Below are 26,251 nucleotides of genomic sequence, written 5' to 3'. Positions count from 1 at the left end.
CATTGATCTTATGCAATTTATCACTAAAGTATATTAGCTGTCTGACATAGTTCTAAGCAAGGGTTTGAAATCTGAAGATACTCAGGGACTTTTGTTTTTACACATATTCCTATTACATGTGGTTAACCCAAATTGCAAGGGTATATTTTGATTTAAATTCCAGTCCATTATATCAGCAACTATGACCAAGATTCAGGGTTTTCAAAGGTTGTGGACTACTCCTTGCTGAATAATGCGAAGGAAAATAATAATCTTAAAGTGGAAATCTATGGATTAAAATGTGTTTATTCTGCGTGTGCTCTTGCAACCCCATACATATCCCTAGCTGTACAAAAACATCAGGGCCCCTAAGGGGGTTAGAAGCAGTGATGCAAAATTATATATTTTTAACATATACATTTTAGCAACAATTTGTATTTATTCTTAAATGTTTTAATTATATTGTACCCAATAATTAATTCTAATAATTACTCCAAATAGAATAGTTCTCTGCAGCTTCATCTAATCCATGGGATACATACGGATGACTGGCGGTGCTGATGCCAGCGTACAGAATGCAGATGGCAGAATCCCAATGTGGAAATCCCGACAGTGGTCAGGTAAGTATACTAGTCTTCCCCACTCACTATGCACAGTAACAGCGCCGGTGCTTCTTGAAATACAACAATTGGAGCATTATTGTGTCCAACATTGTCCACTGCACCTGATTTCTGTACATTCACTTCAGGGCACCCCCTAGCTTCTGCCCAGGAATGCCCATTAGTTTTCCAACACCTATCTGAAACAGTATGAACCAAAGGCAGCAGCACCGTGCATACACTCAGGGTAACACATGCACCTGGAGGGTATTTGCAATGCGTGGTCCTCTGAGATGGTTACAATATCTCCTACATACTGTAGCCTCCTTCTTAATGGTCTTCCCCAAACTTTCACCCCTACAACCTAATACATCAGCTACGCTAATCTTCATTGCAAAATGTTCTTTACCGCTGCTATGCTCTGTCAGTCCATATTATAGTTCTACTGACAAACGGCAAAACAAATATCTTGTCTATTCTAAACTATCTCCCAACTGGACACCTCTGCTCTACCCAAAATCTGATTGTCTGATCATTACCTGCTACCATTGCCATGAAATCTTACCTATTAAATCAGGAATACAGAATTGAACCTCCTTAATTTCACTAGTTACCAGTGGCGGTAAACACTGTAGTGAAGCCAGATGCAGTCTGTGAGACTGCACTGTGACTGGCAGTGACTTCCTAGTGGAAGTCCTAGCCACCGAGGCAGTCCCATTGGGAGGTGTTCGCCTCTCTACCATAAAATCCGGGGATTGCACATGCACAGTACCTGCGTCGGTTCTGCGCACGTACCGGTCCCGGTGCCTGTCATCTCTTATACAGGTGCAGGGACCGTGATTTCGCTTCTATGGGCTGTTGCCAAAGCAGCCCATAGAAGCTGGCCACATGCACAGTACAGAGGTATGTACTGTGCATGCGCCACTTCCGATGCCCGTCATCATGGTACAGGTGCCGGGAACGCTGAGCCTGTGTGTGGCAGGGACCAGGAGTGGTGGCGGCAGAGTGGTGCCTGCATCGCGACCATCGGCAGTATCACATTGAAATCGTGCTATCACAAAGTTTTGATATCAAAACTTTTTCTTTTAAACTGCATGTTTATGCCGCCCATACACGATGTGATGCACACCATGTGTTTTTAACTAGATTGCATTGTATCTAGTTCAAAGCTCATCGATGTCATAAAGCAGCGTGCCTTTTTGAACTAGATACGATGCGATTTTTTTTTTTAATCATGCATTTTTACTGAATTTTGATGATAAGATCAATAAAGGAAAATTAACAAAAACAAAAACATTACATAAGAGTGGTGCATTATTCAGAAAATACTGTACGTATTAAATATGTGTTTACAATGTGATAATCATCAGGAATCGTATACAGTTAAAAGAGAATAAAGGAGAACATGTGGGTAGGCATTGAGTATGGACAACAAGTCTTCCATTTGGGACATTCACATAGTAGGAATGGATTAAGAACAGTACTGCCATAGGTCCCAGATTTTAGATATGATGCGATTTAGTTAAAAAACGTACCTGCAGCACATACTTTTTGGACTTTACGATGTGATTTTAAGCCTGAAAAGCTCTTTGAATGGGAACCTCTACTGTACTTTTTAGAATTCTAATTCAATGCGGCTGAGAGCATTACAAGGCATACAATAGATACAATAGACAACATAGATACATAAAATAGACAACAAGGCAATAAATAACAAACCATTCTAATCATTGTAGTGAGCAGGAACAAAAGCTGTTACTACTGTATATTCTTAACAACCCCCTCTCCACACACACACACACACACACACACACACACACTTCCACTCAGAGACCACCACCACCACAGTGGCACTGTGTATGCAATATTGCAAAAGATAACTGTTCAATTTCCCCCACACTTGATTATGGCTCCCATGTGTTTTCTGTGTTGTCCCAAAAAATAAGCATTGTGAGTTACACTTCATAAGCCTATATGTTAGAGGAATTAAAGGTGACTAGTTCTAAAACTGTTTTACTTCACTGACAGGAAAATATGGGATAGGAAATATGGGATTGAAGGAAAGTAAGGTATATTGTTGGAATGGTATTATAGCAAACTAAAGCTATGTACACACACTTCGTTTTGCTTTAGATTCAATGTTCGATTCAATTTTCTATTAGATCTGGCATTAGATCTTCCCATTCAATTTGGCATTAGATCTGTACTTTTGCATTCGATTCGATTTCGATTTCACAGTGTAGGCACAATGTACTGATTTGATTTACTGGATCGAATTCGAGATTTCCTTGGCTGCACAGTCTATTTTTCTTTTCGATTTTGAGAAAACGGGAGCGCGCATCGAATCGAATGCAGATCGAAAGTGTCCTAAAAACCATTCGATGTGGATTCGATTTTGCTTCTATAAGCAAAATTGAATCGAAAACAGGGAAAAATCAAAGCGTGTGTATACAGCTTAAGTTTGATTTGTACGGTATTTCATAACTGGACGTTGTGCCTGGCCTGTATTACATACTATATCTTACATATCACTTATCCTTAAGCTGTGTACCCACTAGACGATACATTGGACAATTTGTTATTCTGAACAGAATTGGAACATGAAATCGCCGACAATATCAAGTGTGTACGCGCCATCACGCACAACTGTGCATTGTACCTCACATGTTTTGATGCAGGCATATCTGATGATATCGATAACGATTTGGAACACATCATCTAGTATGTACACCCTACCAATATGACATCACCATCATCTCCCCCATACCTAACTCCGCTGCTTGGGCACCACTCGAGTCCTCACTCAACTTTGCACCCCACATCCAAGCTATGGTGCAAACCTGTTGGTTCCAGATGCGCAACATCGCTCGCATCAGGCCATTTCTCTCCCAGAGTGCAACTAAACTTATAATCCAGTCACTGGTCATCTCACGGCTCGACTACTGTTCTAACATTCTTCTCACAGGCCTTACTAGCTCCCATCTTGCCCCCCTCCAATCTGTCCTTAACTCTGCGGCTAGGCTTATCTTATGCTCCACTTCTGTCACTTCCCTTCATCTGCACTGGCTCCCAATCACCTACAGAAACCTGTTCAAACTCCTCACCCTCCCATAACAGGGTATTTCCAATTTCATTGCTCCATGCATCTCTAACCATTTCTCCCTTCATACTCCCTCCCGCCCTCTACAGTCGGCCAATGATCATCGCCTTTACTCTACCCTGGTCACTGCTTCTCATGTTCAAGCTCGAGTCTCGAGTTCAAGATTTTGCCTGTGTTTCCCCCTCTCGCTCTCCTCTGCTCCATTAGACTCTCCCTGACCTTACGAAGCTTCAAATGGTCACTGAAAAGCCAACTATTCATCAAAGCATACCCTTCTGATGCATAACCTAGTCATGAGGCTACTCCTCCAACCCCCTGCCTGATGCCTTGACTGTTTCTGCTTTGCTTACATCTTGCCTTCAGACCACCTCCCGCTTGCTTGCACCTCATGTCAGAGATTAATCCTAGAGAGCTAAAAGAGGTAAAAAATGGTAAGAGAGAGATATTTTAAATGTATGAAAAGAAAAATAGGAAGCTGACAGGGAACAAGGTAGTAAACAAGAGAGATGGCCAATAGAAAAAGAGAGGAGACAAAAAGATGGTGTCCTGGAATGATGGAAGAAAATAAGTGTGGTTTTGAATATGGTCCATTCCATGTATTAGCGATAACCACTGTGCTAAATATTTATTAGAATCACTTAATTTTTTAAAAGTGAGCTGCCATCCCTCCTTATCCAAGAACAATCTTCAACCAGGCCTAGTGCAAGACAGTTTAGGCTCTAGTTTCCGCTTTAGCAAGGAGGCCACAAGCAAACAAGTTTTTTTTTAATTACACAGTGTACTGCATATGGAAAATGTTATTAATTAAAGATATAAACTCCGGGGGGCGTGGCTTGACCGGCAATGTGAGCGGACGCGGGGGCAAGAGCTCTCCTGATATACTGTATATATATACTCCCCCAGGGCCCATGGACACCCTATCCTCACCTCCTTCTCCTCTGGAGCCTTTCTGCATCCCCTGTGCCACCTGTGATTCTCCTGTGCGGCTCATGGAGGCTCGGGTGACTGGTTGGGCCTGCTGCGGGCGCCATCTTGGATCCTCTGACAGCTTCATCTTCAGTCCCACCCGGCTGTAATAATAGCGACGCTGATCATTTGGAGGTGCCACTGTCGATGCCTGTGTGAGTCTGGTCTCCGTTTTTGTGGAGGTCTGCTGTGAGTGGGTGTGCCCTGACAGTCTTCTGCTATACCGCCATCTTCCTCCTGGAGACACCGGCATGATTAACATGCGACCCAACTACTTCGGTGCCTCTTGCCGGGTCATTCGGTGGGTGGGAGCGCCAAGTGGTTCTCCGGAGGTTTAGCGGTGAGAGAGTGGGAGTTTGTCTCATTTGAGACACGCTGCTGGAGCCGCATGGAGGTGCCGGCGCCATCTTGCTTGCCTGCCTCCCGGGCTGAGGCACCTGTGTCGATCTACTTCTGACTACATTGCTCTCCATAGAAACCTCTGATTTCTCCAGAACCTGCAAGCAGGTGGTCAAGATATCGGTGTATTGCTGATCCCTGCTATTGCTGCCTGTCACCTGCTAAACTACTGTTGTGAGAGGTGCTGCTGCTGCAGCTTATAAGGAGCACAGACACCAATTCCCCTGCATGGATACCTCAATATTCTTTCTGGCTCTGCTGATTATTATTTTGTGCATTTTATAGTTTTTCATCCTCTGAACTATAATACATCAATGTGCTACCAGTGGCGCTGGTTCATCCCCAAGCTCCATCCTGAGGAAGGGACAAAGCAGTCCCGAAACATGTTGAAGGCATAGGACTGTTTGCTGTGGAATTATACCAGAAAAGAGATTAAGGTAAGTTCTGGAGAGTTACTTCACCATTCCTGTCTTGCTAACTCGTCCGGACCGAGCAGCAAGTACTAGGTCTGATTTAGAGCCCCAGCACTGAACCTGATCTCTGAGTAAGGCTTTTTCACTCATAGTATTTTATATAATTTTATATTTTTTGTTTTGAGTCACTTATGTTGTGAATAAAAAGTGTTGAATGTCCTTTTTGATGTGGAGTATATAAAGATACCTTGATGGGCTTCACCCCCACATTGACAACGTGAGTACGGGTACGCCATCTTCCTGTGTTTAAAGATACCTTTACACCTACGTGTATGTATTCACCAACGTGAGTACTGGTACGCTATAATTTCAACATAAAGATACCCTTATATATGTGTTTACCACCCCACTTGTGTAAGTGAGGTGTGCATTATTTACACGCATAAAGATAAAACCACATATTCTCTCCTTACGGAATTACACATTGCTCTATTTCTCATTTCACATATTCTACTGTGGGAGAACGTGATATCACCACCACCACCCCTACAAAGAAGGAGGAATTTGATACATCAGAACATCAGGGAAGTGTCATTTCTTGATCATTCACATTTGTGGTGTCCTCACGCATGGTGGCGCTTATTGGTTTTGTCACTTTTTCCTCTGTTATAACATAGTGTATTAGGTCTTAGGAAGGTTAGACCTTGAGACGAAACCCACTAGCGACCCATATTTTTTGCGCCTGAAAGGGGGTCAAGCATTTCACTTTTCATCCCCAAGCTGTTGACCTTTTACATATGCCTGACGACGTGCTAGCCATCACCTTTCCTTAGTGTGGTTATTCTGCAGCTAAAGGTTGACTACTGGGGATTTATATTACTACTGTCTACTGTGGGCTACATAAGACCATGGATCTCTCCATTGAACAGATTCTGCATGCGATATTTGCCTCTACTACCAGGCTTTCAAAATAAGATTGATGATGTATGCTATGGTGCTCCGCCTCTTGCCTGTACACCTGCCGGAGTTGCGATGGTTGCGAAGGGAGGTCTGCCTATATCCAGTACACATGGGGCTTCTATCCCTCTGGTACCAGCTCAAGATTCAGATATATGTTATCCTGAGACTCTGCCTGCAGTAAAGTTTAATTGTTCCGACCCTGAGCATTTCATCTATGATGGGCCTTACACGACGTCTTTCTTTTTTCACTCCTGGAACAGGTGAGATCCTGGCCCTTGATATATAATTGTTCCTGTTATTTATCTATCTCTCCTCGAGCAGCTGGGAACATGTTTTTTTACACTATGCCCATTCTTTTTCAGGGACTGGAGGACTGGCCGGATTAAAGATCTCTTTTTTAGTTCCCCAATATGTTTTCATAGTCTGATTTGTGTTCTATAATCCTTTCTGTTGTTTTCGTTGATCCATACAGCCTTCTATAGAATGATGTTACAAGTCCACTGCCCCGTCTAGTCCATGTGATAGTTCTCCCTCTTTGAATGGGGGGGGGGGGGTTAATCTGTGATGTTTGATCTGTGATGTTTATACCCTTTCTGGTTTTCTTTACTACTCTGTTAAATACTATTATGTGTGATACAGTGTCATAGTGTCATACCTAGGCGGAAGAGTTGACATATCCTAACCGTCATCAGGGTCATATCCTTGTAGCCCTCGGCATATCCTGCTCTTAATTTCTTATATTTTATAATGGGGGAGGGGGGTTAGTTTATATGTGGGTGGGATAGGTAGGACTTAGACTTAGTTAGAATAGATAGTGGAGTGGGGGGGGTGATAATGAGTATAGGGGTAGTATGGTTGTAGGGCTCCAGGTACACCTAAGTTGGGGGTGGGTAGTACAGGGTGGGGGGTTAGGTGGGAGGTTTGCTTTGGGTCCTTTGGGAGGTCTTTCTTTTTTGTTTTCTATCAATGTTAGTGGGTTTATTTGCGTTTAGACAGTGGTGTTTTATAGTAGTTTATTATTTAACGATACAGGTCAATGGTGCTTAATGATTTGTTATGCGCTGTGTTCATGTAATTGTCCCTCCTTCTACTCCTCTGTTTCCAAGAACCCAGATGGTGCCTCCGGGTACTTGACTTAATGTATGCTTGCCGGTATCCTGGAGGGACAGTATTCATCCTATATATATCCTACCTGTTCTGTGCGCGAATACATATAGATGCTTTTCTATACTCCTGTGAATATATACTATATTCTGGCTATTGCATACTTCCTGTACGCACCTTTTGATACATTGTTACACTGCTGTCTGTAATATTATTGTTCTTTTTTTTATTTTGCAAACGTAATAAAAATTACTCAGTTCAACAAAAAAAAAGATATAATCTCCACCAAGTATCAATTGATGCATACTTCGGATCCTTTTATGGAGCGCAAGAGCCAAGGAACACTCTTAAAAATGCAGACTTATCTTCGTCAATATCCTAGGACTAATCTATACGGTTTTAGAAAAGAGGAGGCATTTAATCTAAAGTCTTAAGAAATAGCTCACTAACATTTCATCCCAAATTCCAGCACCCTAACTAATTGAGGAAATAAATCTGACCGTCTGGTGGTGTTTTTTGCCTTGAAAGAAAAAGAGGAATTGAGATCCTTGTCAATGGCATACTTTGTGGACAAACTCCTTTTTGACGCAGGTTCCCTCAGTATACAGTATGATATTTCTTTATTAAGGATTTATCATAGATCATAAATTCAATCACATTAATGTCTTAAAAAGCAAATATCTTATACAGCATACATCAATTCTGCATAAACCTTTGGTTACGCGATTAACAAGACCGCTGCCAGCTTCATCAGTTTTTGGACAAAATTTTTCTGATGATTAAAATGGAAAAATCTTGGGTTAAATTGATCACACTTTATTTCTTGCAGAGTGGCAGCATTATTGTTTCCTGCCAGCAGTTCAAACAGAATCACTGTAGAAAGTGGAAGCTCTTACCTTTTGGCAGGAGGGGGGTGGCTGCTGATCGTGATGCAGGCACCCCCTTGCCGCTGCCATCGTTACTCCTGGTCCTCGCCACACAAAGGCACGGCGCTACCGTCGCCTGTACTATTATGACAGGTGCCGGAACTGGCGCATGCGCAATACAAACCTCTGTACTGCGCATGCGCCCAGCTTCTATGGGCTGCCCATAGCAGGGAAATCACAGTCCCGTTGCTTGTACAATAAAGAGGACACACACCAGGACTGGCACATGCGCAGTACCAACATAGGTACTGCACATGTGCAATCCCTATATTTTATAGGCTGCCACTCGCAGCCCATAGAGGGAGTACCACCCAATGGGACTGCTTTGGTGATCGGCAGGTTGGACTTCTGCTGGGAAGTCACTGCCAGTCTGTGAGACTGCACTGGCTTCACTACAATGGTGGATTTTACCTGGGGGGGGGGCTGCAACTCTTGCAGCCCATAGGTAAAAACCATCACTGACTGTAGGAAAGCCAGTTTTGTATAGAATGATGTATCTTTTAAGGTGAAATATCAGTAGATAGAAACAGGCATATTAATGAAGGTATGCAGTAGATAGATGATCATAAGAAGCACAGAAAAAGATAACAGTGATAGGGGGGCATTCCATGTGTACCAATATTTCCGACAGTTGGAAATATTGGCACACATATATTCTCTGCGGCCATTTTCAACCACACTGAAGCCCGTGCAGATTTGATCTTTTTAAAAAGTCAAATCTGCATTGACGAAAGTGGGCAGTGTTTGCAGAGAGCATAAAGAAAAGCAGCATCAGTATGTGTGGAGTAACTGTATTTATTGGTTATCCAGGCTCTTATGTTGAATTGGGCTGCAAGGGCAGTTAGCTATGCCACTGTGTTATGTACAATATTGTAAACAATACATAGCATGTTAGTGTATAGTGTATACACTGCTCTTAAGCTGTAATTATTTATATACATTACACTCGGACCTGCTGCACAGATGCAGATATATTTCAGAACAGTACAACCAGCGCACTGTTACACAAACTTTGGATTTATCTTTTCCAGACAAGTTTAATTAGAGCAGTGAATACAGACCTGTTATGGTTCTCTGCTCTTTGAAATGGCATTTCTTAATATCTTGGACAAGCAAAATAGAGATAACTTATGCATTACCCAGCTGCTGTCCTCAAAGTCTCCTGTGAAGCCAGGCCCAGGAACACACTATTTATGTTGTTTTGTGACCAACTTAGAAAGATTTATGTTCAGCTGAGTAGAGCCCTTTTCCCAAGTATTTCCTTCATGGCACTGCTTCACAGTACAGGAAAGGAGCCGTCACGAAATAGTCAGGCCAGGACGGCATGTTGTGTTTGGTTTGATAGTGAAGTATTAATCTGTTATCAGACTGTCAGCAGCTCCCCTTACTTGCAAGTATAATTTTCAGCAATTGCACACCCATCGCGCCACACAGTGCTTTCAGAACAGATATTACACAATCAACATCTCCTTTATCAGACACAACAGTAGCATGTAACACTGAACGTGTCATTCTAGGAATACTACAAATCAGATGCACAACCAACTCCAAGCCACAATTCTAAATGGTTCTACAGTAGATATTCATACTGAATACGATTTTACATTCAGGAGCAATTACCTGATCAGATGTGTGTGTGAGTTTTGACACTTCTGTGTTGATAGGTGGAAAGTGGAGTGTTCTAACTTAGAACTCCCAGAGTAATGGTGTGTTTGTGTAATTGTGAACAGATGCAGGCCAGGACAAAGACTTCTATGCCTATGCCTATGAGAAAGCTAGATTATTTGGTCGATAAGTTGACAGTCAATAGGTCAACACCATATGGTCGACATTGACAAGGTCGGCATAAACAAAAGTTCAACACAGTCAAAATGACAACAAGGCAAGGGGCGACACATAAAATGGTTGACATTCGGGATTATTTTTTTACTTTTTCATAGTTTAACCTTTTGTGTATGTTGACATTGTGCATGTCGATCTTGTACAACCTTCTGTCTATGCCAACCTTTTGGTGTCGACCTTTTATACCATAACCATATTATTTACACATGATATGGTCAGGAACAAATGGCAAATGAGGGTTATGATGTTCCCCAGCACTAGTGAACCGAATGTGATTGGCTGTTTGCGAATGCTCTGGCGATATTGATTAGTGATTTCTTGGTAGCTTGGGAATTTTTTTATGGTTCTTTAAAAAAAAAATTTTTTTTTTAATAGTTTCGCAGATTTACTGATGCCTAATATTAAATATAATTGTTGTACATACTAGGACATACATGCAGTGGCGGATTCAGGGGGGGGGCACCCGGGCACGTGCCCCCCCTGTCATTCATTTTGTAGATGAGGACCAGAGCTTTCCAACGAGCCCAGCCCCATGTCTCTAGCCCCCCGGGAACCGGAGATATCGCCTGGCAAAGCTGTAACATTTTTTTCCCCATAGGATAATATGGGACCCGTCAATTCCGACCCCCACCCGGTTCCGATGGCTGCCAGTTCCCTCCCTGGCATCACAGGAGCTTGTGGTTGATGTCATTCAATTCCAAATCGCTGGGCCTTCAATATGGTACCAGGATGGTCCATATAGGTCAATGGGTTCCAGAGATATAGCGTGTAAATCGATTTTTTTTTTTTTTTTAATGTAATTTCATGGCTGTTCATGTTCTTTGAGGGCAGATTACTCTGGAACCAAACTCACTGGACCAAAATCATTCAAAGCCCACTCAAAAGTTCTTCAATATGATACTTTTCTCATGTAAATGGGTCAGTTAGTTCCGAAGATATATAAATGAGATAACTGGTTAAAGGGGGGGAGGGGTGGTTTTCTCTCCCCCTCACACCAGAAAATGCAGGGACTAGGCTGGTGTAAAAGGGGCCAACCTGGGAATGCATTTTCTGGTGTGAAATGGGTATTATTTCAAATAGCTGGGACCTGCAGTGCTCGAAATTCAGCCAGGCTCTGCCACTGTCAGTGGCTATCACTTCTGCCTGGCGGCGGCTGTCCCCCATTTACCACGAGCATGTATTCCCCATTGGCAATGAGCATGTAATCCCACATGGCAACGAGCATGGAACCTCTGGCAATGAGCATGGAACCCTTGGCAATGAGCATGTAGATAAGACGCACTTACTGTATGTAGCATAAATTTAATAGGCATTATGGTGTTTGGCATAATACATAATGGACATCATGCCGTGTAACTTAACGTGCAATGGACATTATGGTGTCAATGTTTAATGCGCGCCTTTGGTGGACAATGTCCCTGTTTATGAAGCGTATTGTGAATTTTGTCTTAATCTGTGTGGCATTATGTGAATTCTGGCTCAATCCGTGTGGCATTATGTGAATTTTGGCTCAATACGTGTGGCATTATGTGAATTTTGGCTCAATCCATGTGGCATTATGTGAATTTTGGCTCAATCCATATGGCATTTTATGAATTTGGCTCAATCCGTGTGGCATTATGTGAATTTTGACACAATCCATGTGGCATTATGTGAATTTTGGCTCAATCCATTTGGCATTATGTGAATTTTGGCTCAATCCATTTGGCATTTTGTGAATTTTGGCTCAATCCATTTGGCATTATGTGACTTTTGGCTCAATCCATTTGGCATTTTGTGAATTTTGGCTCAATCTGTGTGTTATTATGTAAATTTTGGCTCAATCTGTGTGGCATTGTGTGAATTTTGACACAATCCATGTGGCATTGTTTGAATTTTGGCTCATTCCATTTGGCATCATATGTAAGGGGCAAGTATAATGGGGTCTAGTATTTTGTAGCATAATGTGTAGAAGTTGTATATGGTGTTGTACACTCCACTCAAGGACATGCCCCCTGTTGAGTGGCCACACCCCCTTTTCCAGAGCGCGCCTTCGGCGCGCACACAACTACATCCTTCACTTTTGTTGCCATGGTGGGCCTATTTTTAATCCCATTGCCACCCTCTCTCTGCCGCTCTCTTAGCATGTACACTGGCACCACTAACACTGGCTCTCACTCACCTAAACCCTCTTTTATCATGGTGCCCCCCCTGTCATTTTATCCTGGATCCGCCCCTGCATACATGTATGTTCACAGGATAAACTATGCAACATCTTATTTGCAATGTACTGTAATGTGACAAAACCAGTTCACATAACTGCATTGAATAATTTAATTAACAAAGATTGACACTGCATTTATGTATAAAATACTAGCTCCTCCGCAGTGACAGGAAGCTGGGTGCTGCATTGTGCCATTCTCGTGCAGCGCTCAGCTCCAGTCACAGAGGATGAGCTGGCAGGAGGAACAGGCAGTCTGTGGGAGAGACCCAGCAGCTTTGGGAATGCAATCCATGCCATAGGAGTAATGTAATTGGTGGCTTTACCTGAGGCCACACCTACTTACACCAATAGCATTTCCCAGACTGAGGTAAATGGAGGTTTGCTGCTAAGCCACGCCTACTTTCAGACCTTTTCAGGGGGCTATATTCTGCACACTGGGTGTCGGAAGACCCAGATATGCCTCTGTATAATAGCACAAGTGTCAAATTAATCAGTGCAGTTTTGTGATTGACACACATCTGCATGAAAACAACGGACACCTGACACAAGCTTAGTTGCACAAGACCTGGCCTGTCCAGAAGGGATGTATTTGGCGCAACTGCAACAATCATTTATGATAACACTTGTACAGTACATGTACAGTACATGCCAGTAGGCATATGTAAAGGGGCTGGATGTCTTGCTTAGAGAATATACATACATCCCACCCAAAAGAAACCTCTGTACTCCAGCAACACTTAAGGCCCCCATACATTGAGGTGATTTGGTCCGATTTCGGCCGATTGCGAAAAATTGGCCCATTAAATCGGACCAAAACGCCTCTCCCTGACATGCCGTCGGGCCCGATGGACCCGACCAGGTGGTCGGACCGGCAGGCCGTCCGAACACCCGTTCCTCCAGGCGGCGAGGCGGGCGGTAAGCAGGGACGCATGCGATCTATCACAAAGGACCGTCCCGGTGGCTCGCAGGGTATCGGGTTGTCCGTACACTGCCGCGAGACATCGCAGGCAGTGTATGGGCACCTTTACTGTAACTGTGCTCCATAAGATCTGGCAATTCGCTCATATAGAGCCACTGAATCTACCTATGTGTGTGCACCTCATGCTTGTAAATGTATTATCCCATTTAAGCCCAATGGCATTTGTATATAAAACTTAAGACACCCATACACAACAGCGATTTTGGCCGATTTCACCCATTCCCAAGGGATTGAGCTAAGAAATTGGCCCAAATCGGATGCGTTTGATGTTCCATCGGATCCGATGCGCATCGGACCTGAGTCAGAGGTTGGACCTGCAGACCCGCCTCCCTACGGCAGGGAAGAGGGGTCGCATGCGATACATCACATGTGAAAGGACCACAAGCGATGGATTGCATGCGATCCTGTTGCCCTGTAAGGTCCTGGACAGCTCATGGGGGATCAGATGGCCTTACAGTACTGCGATACATTGCAGTACTGTATGATCAGTTTAAGATTCTAGCATGCCAGTACCCCTGTCTTATTATATGGAATATCAGGCAACCTACTAAAGCATGCTCCAAAATATCACATGTACTTTAAAAAGAAAGTTTTAAAAGTTGCGCATTTGTTCCCAATATGTTACTATAAAATATTTTCCCTGTATATCAAGATAGTGGGAAAGGAGCCAGGGTATAGCATGCAGAGAAAACAGCAGCCTTTCCTCTGTGAAATCAGAGAGACGGAAACCATAGCACTGGTTAATGCCTTGTGAGCTCCTTGTCTTCCTTACTGCTTTAACAGAACAGAAGCTAATGACATAAACACCACTATACTATCCATACGTGGGAAAATTAGTATGGACTTTTTTACAAACCCTCCCCCCCCCCCCCCTCCCCCCAAAAAACATTAGAGATACTTTAAAGGGGGAGACTTAAAACTTATAGCAACAGTCACAGAAGACTTTGAACAGATCTTACATTTTTATTTTAAGCTTCTTTTTTTACTATACAGAGCTGGATTTTTCAGCAGGCTGATAAGACCCGCACAGTCCCATGCACAGTCTAGTATATAACGATGTGCTAGCGCGGCAGTGAGAGAAGTGTATAATGGAAACTTCTCAGTCTGTTATAAATATAAGTTCTGAAACAGATAGATTACGTTAGCAGATGTTATTAAAATTGACAGCATGTCTAAATTTAATCAATTGTTTGGCAGTTGGTTTAGTTTTAAGGATTAAAAGTGGCAGAAGAGTAGGGGTCCCGGATGATATGCATCTATTACAGAAAATATAATGATAGTGATCAAAAACAAAACACACTGTTAGATATCATGGTGGAATGGGATATGATTTACCCCCAATGGCAATGAAGTACCACAATGTCATATTTCTCAACATTTGGAGGTGGTGAACGTGATGGGGGCGTCTATTTCACCATGCGTGTGGCCCTGTCTCCTAGCCCCCTGCCTTTGGTCAAGACCCACTTCTTTACTCAGCCATCTCTCAGCCTTACCTGTTTATGCTCCTTCCCCTTCTGTGTCACTCCTGTCTGCCCCACCCCTTAAAAATGTAAGCTTTCACAAGCAGGGCCATCTCTCCTCATGTGCTTTTATTAGATTATACATATCTCCCAACTGTCCCGCTTTCCGCTGGAACATCCCGGTTATTGGGGACGTTTCAGCGACACGACCGGTACTGGAATTGTACTGCAGCTGTGGGGGGACACTTGGGAGTCCCCGCTGTCGCCTTCTAAATAGACGCTGTGCGCATGCGCACAGCATCTATTCCCGCAGCAGAGGGACTGAGGGCTGGCCAGCAGCTTACAGAGCTTCTGGTCAGACCCCCACAGCACCAAAACTTGAGGCGTGGCCTCTCGGAAATTACATTATTTGCAGACCACACCCCTTGTTGCTAAGCCACGCCCCTTCGGAGTGCGCGTAGCTGTTGCTCTTTGCCTGGCTAAGAATTTGGGAGGCATGGATTGTATATATCTCTGCCACCCTAATAATTGCTTCAGTGTCCTGTCCCCTGATGGAACTGTCTTTGTTTACCATGTAATTGCCATGTGCTGTAATTCATTATTTAAATTATTATTATTTTTTTTTGCTCATCTACAGTATGTATTGTTAGGTGCTACATAACCCTTGTGGTGCCATATAAATAAATAACAATAATAATAACTTGGCATGTTAAGCCTAAGGGCTATTTCACACACGCGGCTCCTGCTGGCAGGCGAAATCCCGCACGGCCAGAAGCCGTGCATAGTAGTTACTAATGGATACGATTGTGTCCATTCAGACAGGACGGCCACGGCCCGGCTGCAGCCGGATCCCACCACTGGAAGGGACGGCTGCCGGGCTGTGGCCATCCCCTCCATTCTAAACTGCTGTGTGCTGCACGGCTTCCTGGCCGTACGGGTTTTCGCCGCCCGGCAGGAGCCGGAGTGTGTGAAATAGCCCTTACACAGTTTGCCTTATGTAATCTAAATATTTCAATATACTGAATGAAATCATTTTTTTCTATACAAATATGTTCATGTGTTTATATCTTATTCTTTGTAGCACTTTTATTTATGTCGCCTTCCTGCTAACATACTGTAGAACCCGTACCTGTGGTCTGCAACTGTAATCCTTATTGGAATTGAAAATATTTAGACACTAATGGACTGATTTACCAAGTGATATTTTGTTATCACTCATCTTGAATGATAAATGATGTTCCAGTCAATTAGCTCTTCTGTTATTTTTCAAGCACAACATTTAGGAACTTATTGGCTGGAACAACAATCAATTATCATATGGAATGGTATTATTTGAACTAAACAAGAATATCACTTATTAGATCTGCCCCTAAGTACAGCCTGGTACTTTTCAAAATACAATGGCTCATTACAAAAACAAGTTAGTTAAGATTATTTAAAACTAGTTTGGAAGCTAAATGTGAGACTCCTGTCTGCTGTTTAGTTTTAACGCTGTGTTGAGGACAGTTCTGTCCACACTAAGGATATTTGACCTCTGTGTTGACCCTATCCCAAACTGAAGCAGTTTCCTGTAGTAATCTAGCTAATGTTCAGCCCTGACAATGAAACCAAACAAAAGTAAACAGTGGGAGGGAGTTTTGTTTAGGCACAGGAAAAAGGATAATAGAAAATATTTATAACCTTTCGAAAAAGGACCATGGTCCAAATGACTATAGAATTTCTGGGTGATATGTTAATTTTACCATGGTAATCCTGCATCCTCTGTATTTTTATTCATAAGAATTACTTCTCCAGGTCAGTTCTATACCGTATAAACTAAGGGCAAAATTTTACTTTAGCACCCCCTGCCCCAGCCGATGTATACAGTATATATATAATATGTGTATTATGTATTTCACTTTAAAATCTTTAAAACAATTTACGGTACTCTTTACCTAGAAGGGCGCCCATCGCGACCATCGCGACCATCGAATGCACTAAAAATCGGGTGCGACGCGATGCCCGCGATGGCCGCGATTTCCCATAGGGACCAATGTTAAAAATGAGATTGGACCCGATTTTAGTGTTCAGTGCCTCAATGCCCTACATAGGAAACAATGTTAAATGGGCCACAGAGCCCTTATAGTCACCGTGAACTCTGAAATGGCCCCCACAATTGTTAACGCCACCCCACGATCAACGTGAACCCGAAGCGTGGCGAGCGCAGCAAGCCCGCGAGGGGCGGCGGTACGCGTCCTCCGACCTTTTCATGCCCTACTATCCACGTCGGCGTGGAGTTGAGAATAGAATAGTGTGGCGAGCGCAGCGAGCCACCGAGGCCCGAAGCGTGGCGAGCGCAGCGAGCCCCGCGAGGGGACGCGGATACCTTCACAGTTATACGCGTCCCCTCGCGGGCTTCACAGGTGTCCGTGGCGAAAAGCGGACACCTGTGAAGCCCGCGAGGGGACGCGTTTACCTGTGAAGGTATCCGCGCCCCTCGCGGGGCTCGCTGCGCTCGCCACGCTTCGGGCCTCGGTGGCTCGCTGCGCTCGCCACACTATTCTATTCTCAACTCCACGCCGACGTGGATAGTAGGGCATATGTGTATTATGTATTTCACTTTAAAATCTTTAAAACAATTTACGGTACTCTTTACCTAGAAGGGCGCCCAATGCGACCATCGCGACCATCGAATGCACTAAAAATCGGGTGCGACGCGATGCCCGCGATGGCCGCGATTTCCCATAGGGACCAATGTTAAAAATGAGATTGGACCCGATTTTAGTGTTCAGTGCCTCAATGCCCTACATAGGAAACAATGTTAAATGGGCCACAGAGCCCTTATAGTCACCGTGAACTCTGAAATGGCCCCCACAATTGTTAACGCCACCCCACGATCAACGTGAACCCGAAGCGTGGCGAGCGCAGCAAGCCCGCGAGGGGCGGCGGTACGCGTCCTCCGACCTTTTCATGCCCTACTATCCACGTCGGCGTGGAGTTGAGAATAGAATAGTGTGGCGAGCGCAGCGAGCCACCGAGGCCCGAAGCGTGGCGAGCGCAGCGAGCCCCGCGAGGGGACGCGGATACCTTCACAGTTATACGCGTCCCCTCGCGGGCTTCACAGGTGTCCGTGGCGAAAAGCGGACACCTGTGAAGCCCGCGAGGGGATGCGTTTACCTGTGAAGGTATCCGCGGCCCCTCGCGGGGCTCGATGCGCTCGCCACGCGCCTCGGTGGCTCGCTGCGCTCGCCACACTATTCTATTCTCAACTCCACGCCGAAGTGGATAGTAGGGCATGAAAAGGTCGGAGGACGCGTACCGCCGCACCTCGCGGGCTCGCTGCGCTCGCCACGCTTCGGGTTCACGTTGATCGTGGGGTGGCGTTAACAATTGTGGGGGCCATTTCAGAGTTCACGGTGACTATTAGGGCTCTGTGGCCCATTTAACATTGATTCCTATGGCCAAATCGCGGGCATTGAGGCATTTAACATTAAAATCGCGGTCAATCACCGTTTTTAACATTGATCCCTATGGGAAAATCGCGGTCATCGCGGGCACCCGTTTTTAATGTACCCGCGATTTACCCGCGATGGCCGCGATTTTTTACCCCGGACGCCCGCGATTCCAATCGCGGGCGCCCTTCTAGGTAAAGAGTACCCAATTTACCTAATAATACCTCTGTGTGTGTGTGTGTGTGTGTATGTGTGTATATATATATATATATATATATATATATATATATATATATATACTAGTAAGCCTGCTTGAAGCAAAAGCTTTGAAAGCTAGTCTGCTACCTTCTGTGTTTGTGCATGTTTGAGAAAGATGTTATTATGGACTATGGGCCTAATTCAGTAGTAATCACAGTTTTTTGCTTAAAGTCGATGTTTTTAAATGATATGCACAATCACAACATATCATAACAACATTAACATTATTGTGTATACCATCTAGTGAGTACGCACAATACCATTAACGATGTGGACTCCTGCGTGTTGTTCGTGTTGTTCTCCACCACCTGTACATTCAGGATGACATCGCTAGCAAGTGACACAACGGGAAGTGTGCATATACATCTTGCCGATGCCGGCTACCCCACCGGGTCCCATTGATTAAGATGTTGTGCTAATGTGTAATTGTCTAATGTGTACCCAGCTTGAGGATGAAATTTAATAGGCTGCAAGCAGCAGGCTGTTTGAGAAGGTGGAGATTATAGTGCACATTCCCACCAGATGGGGTTGGCGGGTCGCTGCAGGGAGGCAGTACCGCATTCTGAGATCAGTACCATTAAGGTTTTTACCTAATAATCTATTTATATACACTCATGGTCTAGATGAGAAACGCTGCGTGGGATTGGTGGTGGTACAGTGTGTTTGAGTGGTTGCTCCAGAATAGCTAGCTAGGAGTATAGTGCAAAAATGTAATCCGATTTTCTATTTTACCATTTACACCCCTACCTCCCCTCACACACTCAGTTTTGTCTTTATTGCCCTCCCCCACCTTATTGCTTCCTGTTTGTCCTACACTGTAATTACAAACACATCTTGTAATAAAAAACAAACAAACATAACCATCAAAATGTTATATCCATTGCACAATGTGTGCAGGATGCAGAAAAGAAAGGGAACAGTGAGTGCACTTCAATGTGTTCCAAACTGTAGGGGTTAAATAGTTATGTGTGAAGATTAGACTAGGAGCAGGTGCATATGGGCAATTTATGGTTTCCAGTGGTATGAAGTCTGTTTCATCACTGCATTTCTGTTTAGCTCTGTATGCCCTCTCATTAGCCTCTGCTCTTCAGTTTCATACCGCCTGCAATTTCAATTTATGACATCATATCTGGATTGTGTTCTGAGCAATACAGCAGGCAGGTTATCCTGGGGCTCCACTGAGCTCAACTCTCCAACCAACCAGAAAAGTCTGCCTTTTTACCAGCGTTCAAAGTAAATGATGTCAGACAGGGATGCTTAAACTCAGACAGTCCACAATCAAGGAGGAGGGAACAGACTGAGAAAAAGTCATAACAAAATCCATCACTGACTGATCAAAATGTGTGGGGATTTTTTTCTTTTTGTCTTATAAAGTGTTTTTTTTTTGTGTGTAATTGGGATAGTGTAGTGCAGTATTTTTTATTCCAGTAGCTCTATATGCAATGTATAATCAATATTTACATAAACCATCAGCTTTGTGTATAAACCCCTCTATTTATCAACTATTAATAATCTACATATCAAAGCAGGTTAGTTCTTTTGTTACTCTCCAAAACAAATAGAATTTAAAATGTAATCACTGCTCACATGCTCAGTGGAGGCTGAACCAACATTAATAACACTGTTTATACCATACTTGCCTACAATTGAAAGAGCATGTGAGGGAGATTGTGAAGGTGATACCTAGATGCAGTGCCTATACTGCTACATCTAAAGGCCCCCATACACTATGCGATTTTGGGATGATTTCATCCGATTTCGGCACTTTGTGCCGATAATCGGGTGAAATCTGCCCAAAATCGCAGGTGTGTGATATCTGATCCGATGCGTGGTCCCGTGCGCATCGGACCGGATCAGGGAGGTCGATCCGTCAGTACATACGATCACGTCTGACCTCCCTGTATGCATATGCCCACCTGACAGGCATATGCATGCAGACACCGGGGGAGCAGTGGGGCAGGCAGCGGGTCCCTGAGCGCCGGAGAGTGCTGACCTGGCCGGGCGGTGATGTTCATATATATCAGCAGCGCTGCGGTAGTCGGGAGGGGATGTGGTGACGGGTGCGGCGAGTGCTGCTGGCTGACCTGGCCGGGCATGTGATAACAAATAGCAGCAGCTGGGCCCTTATTCTGATCGGATCGGTACGGCCCGCGTGCGGCCGTACCGCCGATGTTTTTACTCTGCACATGCGCAGAGGTCATTCTGCGCATGTGCAGCCCCCTTCGACGCAGACGTATTTCGTCCGCCGCAAAGGGGGCGGATAGGGGCGTGAGGGGCTTCATCCCCTCATTTCCCTATGTGTACGCCCCGCGTTTCATGGGCGTTCCCATGCAAACGCGGGGCGTATGCATGGAAATGAGGGCATGACGCGGCTCATGGGGGCGGAAAGCTGACGTCGCCGGATGTCAGCTTTCAGCCCCCATACAAGCTACCACACGGACGATTGTCCGTGTGGTCTCAGCTTGCGGGAGCTGCCGCGGCGTGCGGACCTGCCTTCGATGGTCGACGACCATCGAATGCAGGGGGCAGCTCCCACCATGGTGGAGGCGTAGCCTCCACCATTTTTATGCGGATCGCCAGCCGTCCGTGTACGGACGGCCGTGGCGATCCGTAGGGTGGGCGGGGATTGGTTTGTGCGGCCGGAGCCCCGTGTGCGGCTCTGGCCGCACCAACCAGAATAAGGGCCCTGGACGGGACGCGCAGTGGCGGCTATTAGATTTTTAAAATACCTGTCAAATGACCAGCCGTTCTCTGATTGGCTGAGAGAGCTCTCAGCCAATCAGAGAACGGCCGGTCATTTGACAGGTATTTTAAAAATCTAATAGCCGCCACTGCGCGTCCCGTCCCCGCTGCTGCTATTTGTTATCACATGCCCGGCCAGGTCAGCCAGCAGCACTCGCCGCACCCGGCACCACGTCCCCTCCTGACTCCCGCAGCGCTGCTGATATATATGAACATCACCGCCTGGCCAGGTCAGCACTCCCCGGCGCTCAGGGACCCGCTGCCCGCTCCACTGCTCCCCCTGATGAGAGCACCGCCGCCCCCTGCCCCTCACCGCCCGCCCCCTGCGCCCACGACATGTGATAAATCGCAAGCGATTTATCACATGTCAAATTTGGCTCATCAAGTGCCAAATTGTGTGTGAGCATTGTGTGTCAAGTTTTTAGCAGTCGGGATTCCGACGTCGGGGTAATGACTGACAGAATCTCGACTGCCGGTGAGTCCTCCAGCACCCCATTTATAGTAGGCATATCTATAGATGTATAGATCAGTTAGGCATAGCACAGCATGGGCAGCCATTTTATGTCCTGACTGAAATATAAATGTATTATTGACATCACTAGGCATGAGGCACAATGTGATAACACCAACACCTAAGGAAATAAGAGGCTAAATTATCAAAAATATCAACCAGCACACAGACTACCCTGTATATAGGTGACTATGGAAAGTTGGACACAAATAACCCTTGATTTAAAAAAAAAAGTGCAACATTGCTGTTATAAATAATGAAGTTGTCATTTTCTCCATAGAAATGAGGTTTTCTTTAAGTTACATTAATTGCCCATAATTATTGTATTTGAGTGATTGCATTCTGAAAAACTCGTCATGCACACAACTTTGTGTCAGTGTAATTAACTATTAAGTATAGATTTAACTATAGATTTACCTGATATCTTGAAGATTTAGCAGTCAGCGATATTATTATCCACACTGACAGAAGCCCAGAGGCCATCTTGCCTTCACAGTTCCACTTTAACCTCATTTACTGTTTAAAAACAAGAAAAAATGTCTCATTAGTCACAATCAGTCTCAACTTCCTGCGATGGATACAGGCTTTTACAAAACTACCAGAAAAAGTTTTTAACACACCCATGCCACAAAATAGCTGGGTTATTGTTGTCAGTGGGTTTATCTGTGACTCGTCACTATGCATAAGGTACTGGCGCGTCTGGTCTTGTATGTGATGGAATGGGAGGCTGAAAAAAATGTCACTTGATCAACATTTATCTAATCACATTATTTTCTGTCTGATCTTGTTACGCCAAAATTTGCCATTATTGGATAGGCCATACAAGCTCATTCATTTCTATGTAAGTAGAAGAAGGGATGAGACATATTTATAAACAAGGACAAACAACAATCCACAACATAATTATCAACTTTCAATGTCCTTTGGATTCACTAGACCAGTGGTTCCCAATCTTTTTCGAATCACGGCACCCTAGAGCAGTGGTTCCCAACCCTGGTCCTCAAGTACCCCCAACAGTGCAGGCGAGCGCTGTGCGGAGAGGTGTCGGGGACGTTGCCAAGCAACGCCCCGAACTTCCGCCTTTACTCTCCCTGCTGCTGGGCATCGGGGCGTTGCTCCTCAACGTCCCCGAACTTCCGCCCGGCGAGCGTCCACCAGTGCGGCTGATGTCAGCAGCCGCCGGGGGCACGAGATTTGAATAAATAGCCGGCGTCTGCTGGGCACAGACGCCGGTTATAGCTTCTTGGACCCTGCTTGCATTCCAGTGGTGTTCCTGGTTCCCGAACTTCCCAGCTGTCGTTCCAGTGTTCCTGTTCCTGCTGCAGCTAAGTTCTTGTCACACATTCTACCCCTACGCCCCTTCTCTCCTGTGTCACTGTTAATGTTTCTTAGCTGCTTCCATGTGGGTCCTCGTCTCTGGGAAGCTCCATTTCATGCATGCAAACTGTGGCATTAGGCATAAACACAGGTGCGCTCATTCCTGCTCCACTGCCAGAGGAAAGGAACTGCAGGGGGGGGGTGGAGTCACCCACTGTTTTTTTTTCATGCAGTGGGGTAGCAGGGACAGCCATCGTTTAGCCCCAAAGCAAGCCTGGGCCTCCACCACGCCATTGACAGGCGGCATCCTGAGTTGAAGGAGCCTGCGCTCCTGTACCACCAAGCTGTATCTCAGCGGAAGAGGAGAGGAGGGAGCAGGAGCCGGGTTACGGTAAGTCAATTGAGGAGGGGGGACCCGGGGCCCGGACTGGAAATAAGTCCCAGGCCCCAACCATTCCTGATGGCAGCCCTGACCTTCATGGTGGCCAGACCCAGTGGGTGGGCGGAGGCTAGGCAGCACGCAGAGTTTGAGTAATCTTAATCAGAAAGCCACAATTGTCTGTGATGTTATGGGTGGGCGGAAGTGAGGGAGTCACCATCAAGAAGCCTGCAGGGCAGCAAGCTATGTGCCTCCACCAAATACTAACCTATAGGATGGAATTAATCTATAAGCATCATATCTTTAGGTGTGTGCTTTCCAGGCACACAAGTACATAGATTAGTGATAATAGATGCTTATTTTTGTATTAGAAGGCCTCAGAAAATGCTACAAAGCTTCAATTGCAAATCATTTTAACTAGCTGATGCGGCCAGATTCAATTGAGCAAAGCTTCCTGGGTGGAACATTTCACCCCTTTTTACCATAGCCCCCCAAAGTCCAAGTTCAGACTTGCCCGCTAATGTGAAAATTCGCAATGGACTGCAAAGAGAAAGACACCACACAGAAAGAGAAGACGCCCCTAAATGCCAAATTGTGACATAAAATTGAAAATGGGTCGCTAACCACCAACCACTCACAAATCCATACTCAAGTCCCGAACCATTTTGTTGTCTGTACAATTGTCAGTAGGTCTGAGGCTTCCACTGAGACAGAGTGGAAGAGGTCATCGATGATGTCAGAGACCCTCCTCAAAAATGTTTGGGTGCACCTGTGTTTTTTCAAACACTTAGAAAACATCAGGTTACCACCACTGAATTACAGCATCCTGTCAGTCAAACTGCCAGAGGATTAGGTTTACGATTCGTATACATTTTCTGTCACTAATTCCCCTTGTGCATGCACAATGCATACAATACGCATGTGCAGTTATTCAATAATCGCTTGAAAATTCTCTAATTAGCAGTCAAGTCTGAATAAGGCCCCAAGATCTTTAATCTGGTGTATGATGTGCCCTGCTCAGACAATGACATATTAATAGATTTGTTTGCTATTAAAGCATAGATACCAACTGAGGAAGTACCATTGTTTTGTTTTTTTTGTATGTATTTCCCTTTTTAATCAGAAGTTTTCTATTTATGAAGAATTCCAATATTAAACATTTATAGCAGCTATATTTCATAGAGAGCCAAAGAGCCAAAGTTTAACCATTTGATTCCCTAATGTTCATTTTGGAATGAGCCGAGGACTTATAAAGTTTATTACAGAATTGACAGGGGTTCTTCTAATTTAATCGGTCGTCCGCGCGTTCACACTGGGAGCCAATTTTTCGCGACTGCTTATGCACATAGGATTTTATGCACATGTGCAGCCGCTGTGTGCGAGCGCCCACAGCACTCGCACACAGAAATCTAGGCGGGGGGGCGTAGAGGGGCGTGGGGCGGCGGGCCGGGGAATTTGCCTATGGGAACATTCTCATGGTAATTCCCAGAAAACACGGGTGCGGGGGGCAGGCAGCTGATGTCAGCCGCCTGCCTGCTTCCAGCAGAGGGTGCTCACAGGGCTGAAACACCATAGACGTGTCTCAGATCTGCGAGCGCTGAAGAAATTATTAGATGGCCGCCATGCATCGAATGATTTCTCCCCCGCACCCAAATCTGCGAATGGATGATTATGCAAATCATCCATTCGCATGCCTGGGGGGGATTCGGCCGTGCAGGTGGCGTCCAGGGGACTTGCAAGGCTATGAAATTTGCAGCCTTGTGAGTCAACCAGAATAAGGACCTTAGTCAGGTCCACAGCAGCCGGATAGTGAAGTATGGAAGTGTATTATGACTATGGCATAAGCGTCACTAAGTTTAATCACATGTAAAGGAATTGCTCATGAATAACAGGAAAATGAAGCCTGCCAAAACAGAGCTGATTAATGTCGCACAGAGAAATCTGCTATTCCACCTTCACACTAACATTCCATAGTGTAGAACGCAGCCAGCTTTTTATTTGCACCCCAACTATTGTGGAAAATGGTCATCAAGACTTGAAATCTAGTATAGTCTACAGCTGAGAGAAAAAAAAAGATAAGTGAGCCGTCTAGACAAATGAAATGAAAACATATGAGCTTATTGGTCACTTTTCATTAAGTAAAACAGCTTGTCAAATTATTATCAGGCCCCTAATATCTGCCCACAGGAGGTCATCTTTGGGGACTAGATTGTAACATACATGTTTATGAAAAGGATCATATCAAAATGCGGATTATCCGAGTCATAATAAACATACATGAAAAATAATGAATGAGTATTATTTTTTAGTCAGGCTGCAAAGTATTTTAATTTCCCTCTGGGTCTGAAAAAAGCTAAACGTTCTCTTCACCTGTTACTTTTCAAATAATAAGATTGCAGAGAGAAGTCTTGCTGCATATGGCCACACCAGTAATAAACCATACGGAATCCTCTAGAATTAGCATGAAATAAGGCTGATTCCTGAGTCGGACTCACGTCCAGTCATGGCCAAAGTTGTATATGGCCATGGCAGCCTACAGTTTAATGGGGCAATTCAATTAGCTGCGATAAGCGGTAATTTACCATGGGCATTGCTAAAAAAAATTACAACAAAAAGCAACTTAGTTCAGGTTTCTGCGCACCCAGGATTCGCCCTTTTCACTTGAAAGTCTGCAAAAACGTGA

At 44.7% G+C, this 26,251-nt stretch overlaps 1 protein-coding gene across 3 annotated transcripts in view; it reads right to left on the bottom strand.

The window, feature by feature from the left end:
• ADAMTSL3 (ADAMTS like 3) overlaps positions 1 to 26,251 on the bottom strand; it is a 449,068-nt gene that overhangs the window by 403,675 nt on the left and 19,142 nt on the right. For all 3 annotated transcript variants that reach the window (XM_083184018.1, XM_083184017.1, XM_083184019.1), the window contains exon 2: positions 22,290 to 22,388. In XM_083184018.1, the coding sequence (XP_083040144.1) occupies positions 22,290 to 22,385 (96 nt within the window). In that variant the 5' untranslated portion in view covers positions 22,386 to 22,388. The remainder of the gene's footprint in view (positions 1 to 22,289; positions 22,389 to 26,251) is intronic.

Source organism: Crinia signifera, chromosome 4 (assembly GCF_055691185.1).
Source record: "Crinia signifera chromosome 4, ASM5569118v1, whole genome shotgun sequence".
Classification (NCBI taxonomy): domain Eukaryota; kingdom Metazoa; phylum Chordata; class Amphibia; order Anura; family Myobatrachidae; genus Crinia; species Crinia signifera.
The sequence above is the reverse complement of the archived record's forward strand: the minus strand, read 5'-3'. Positions and strand labels throughout refer to the sequence as shown.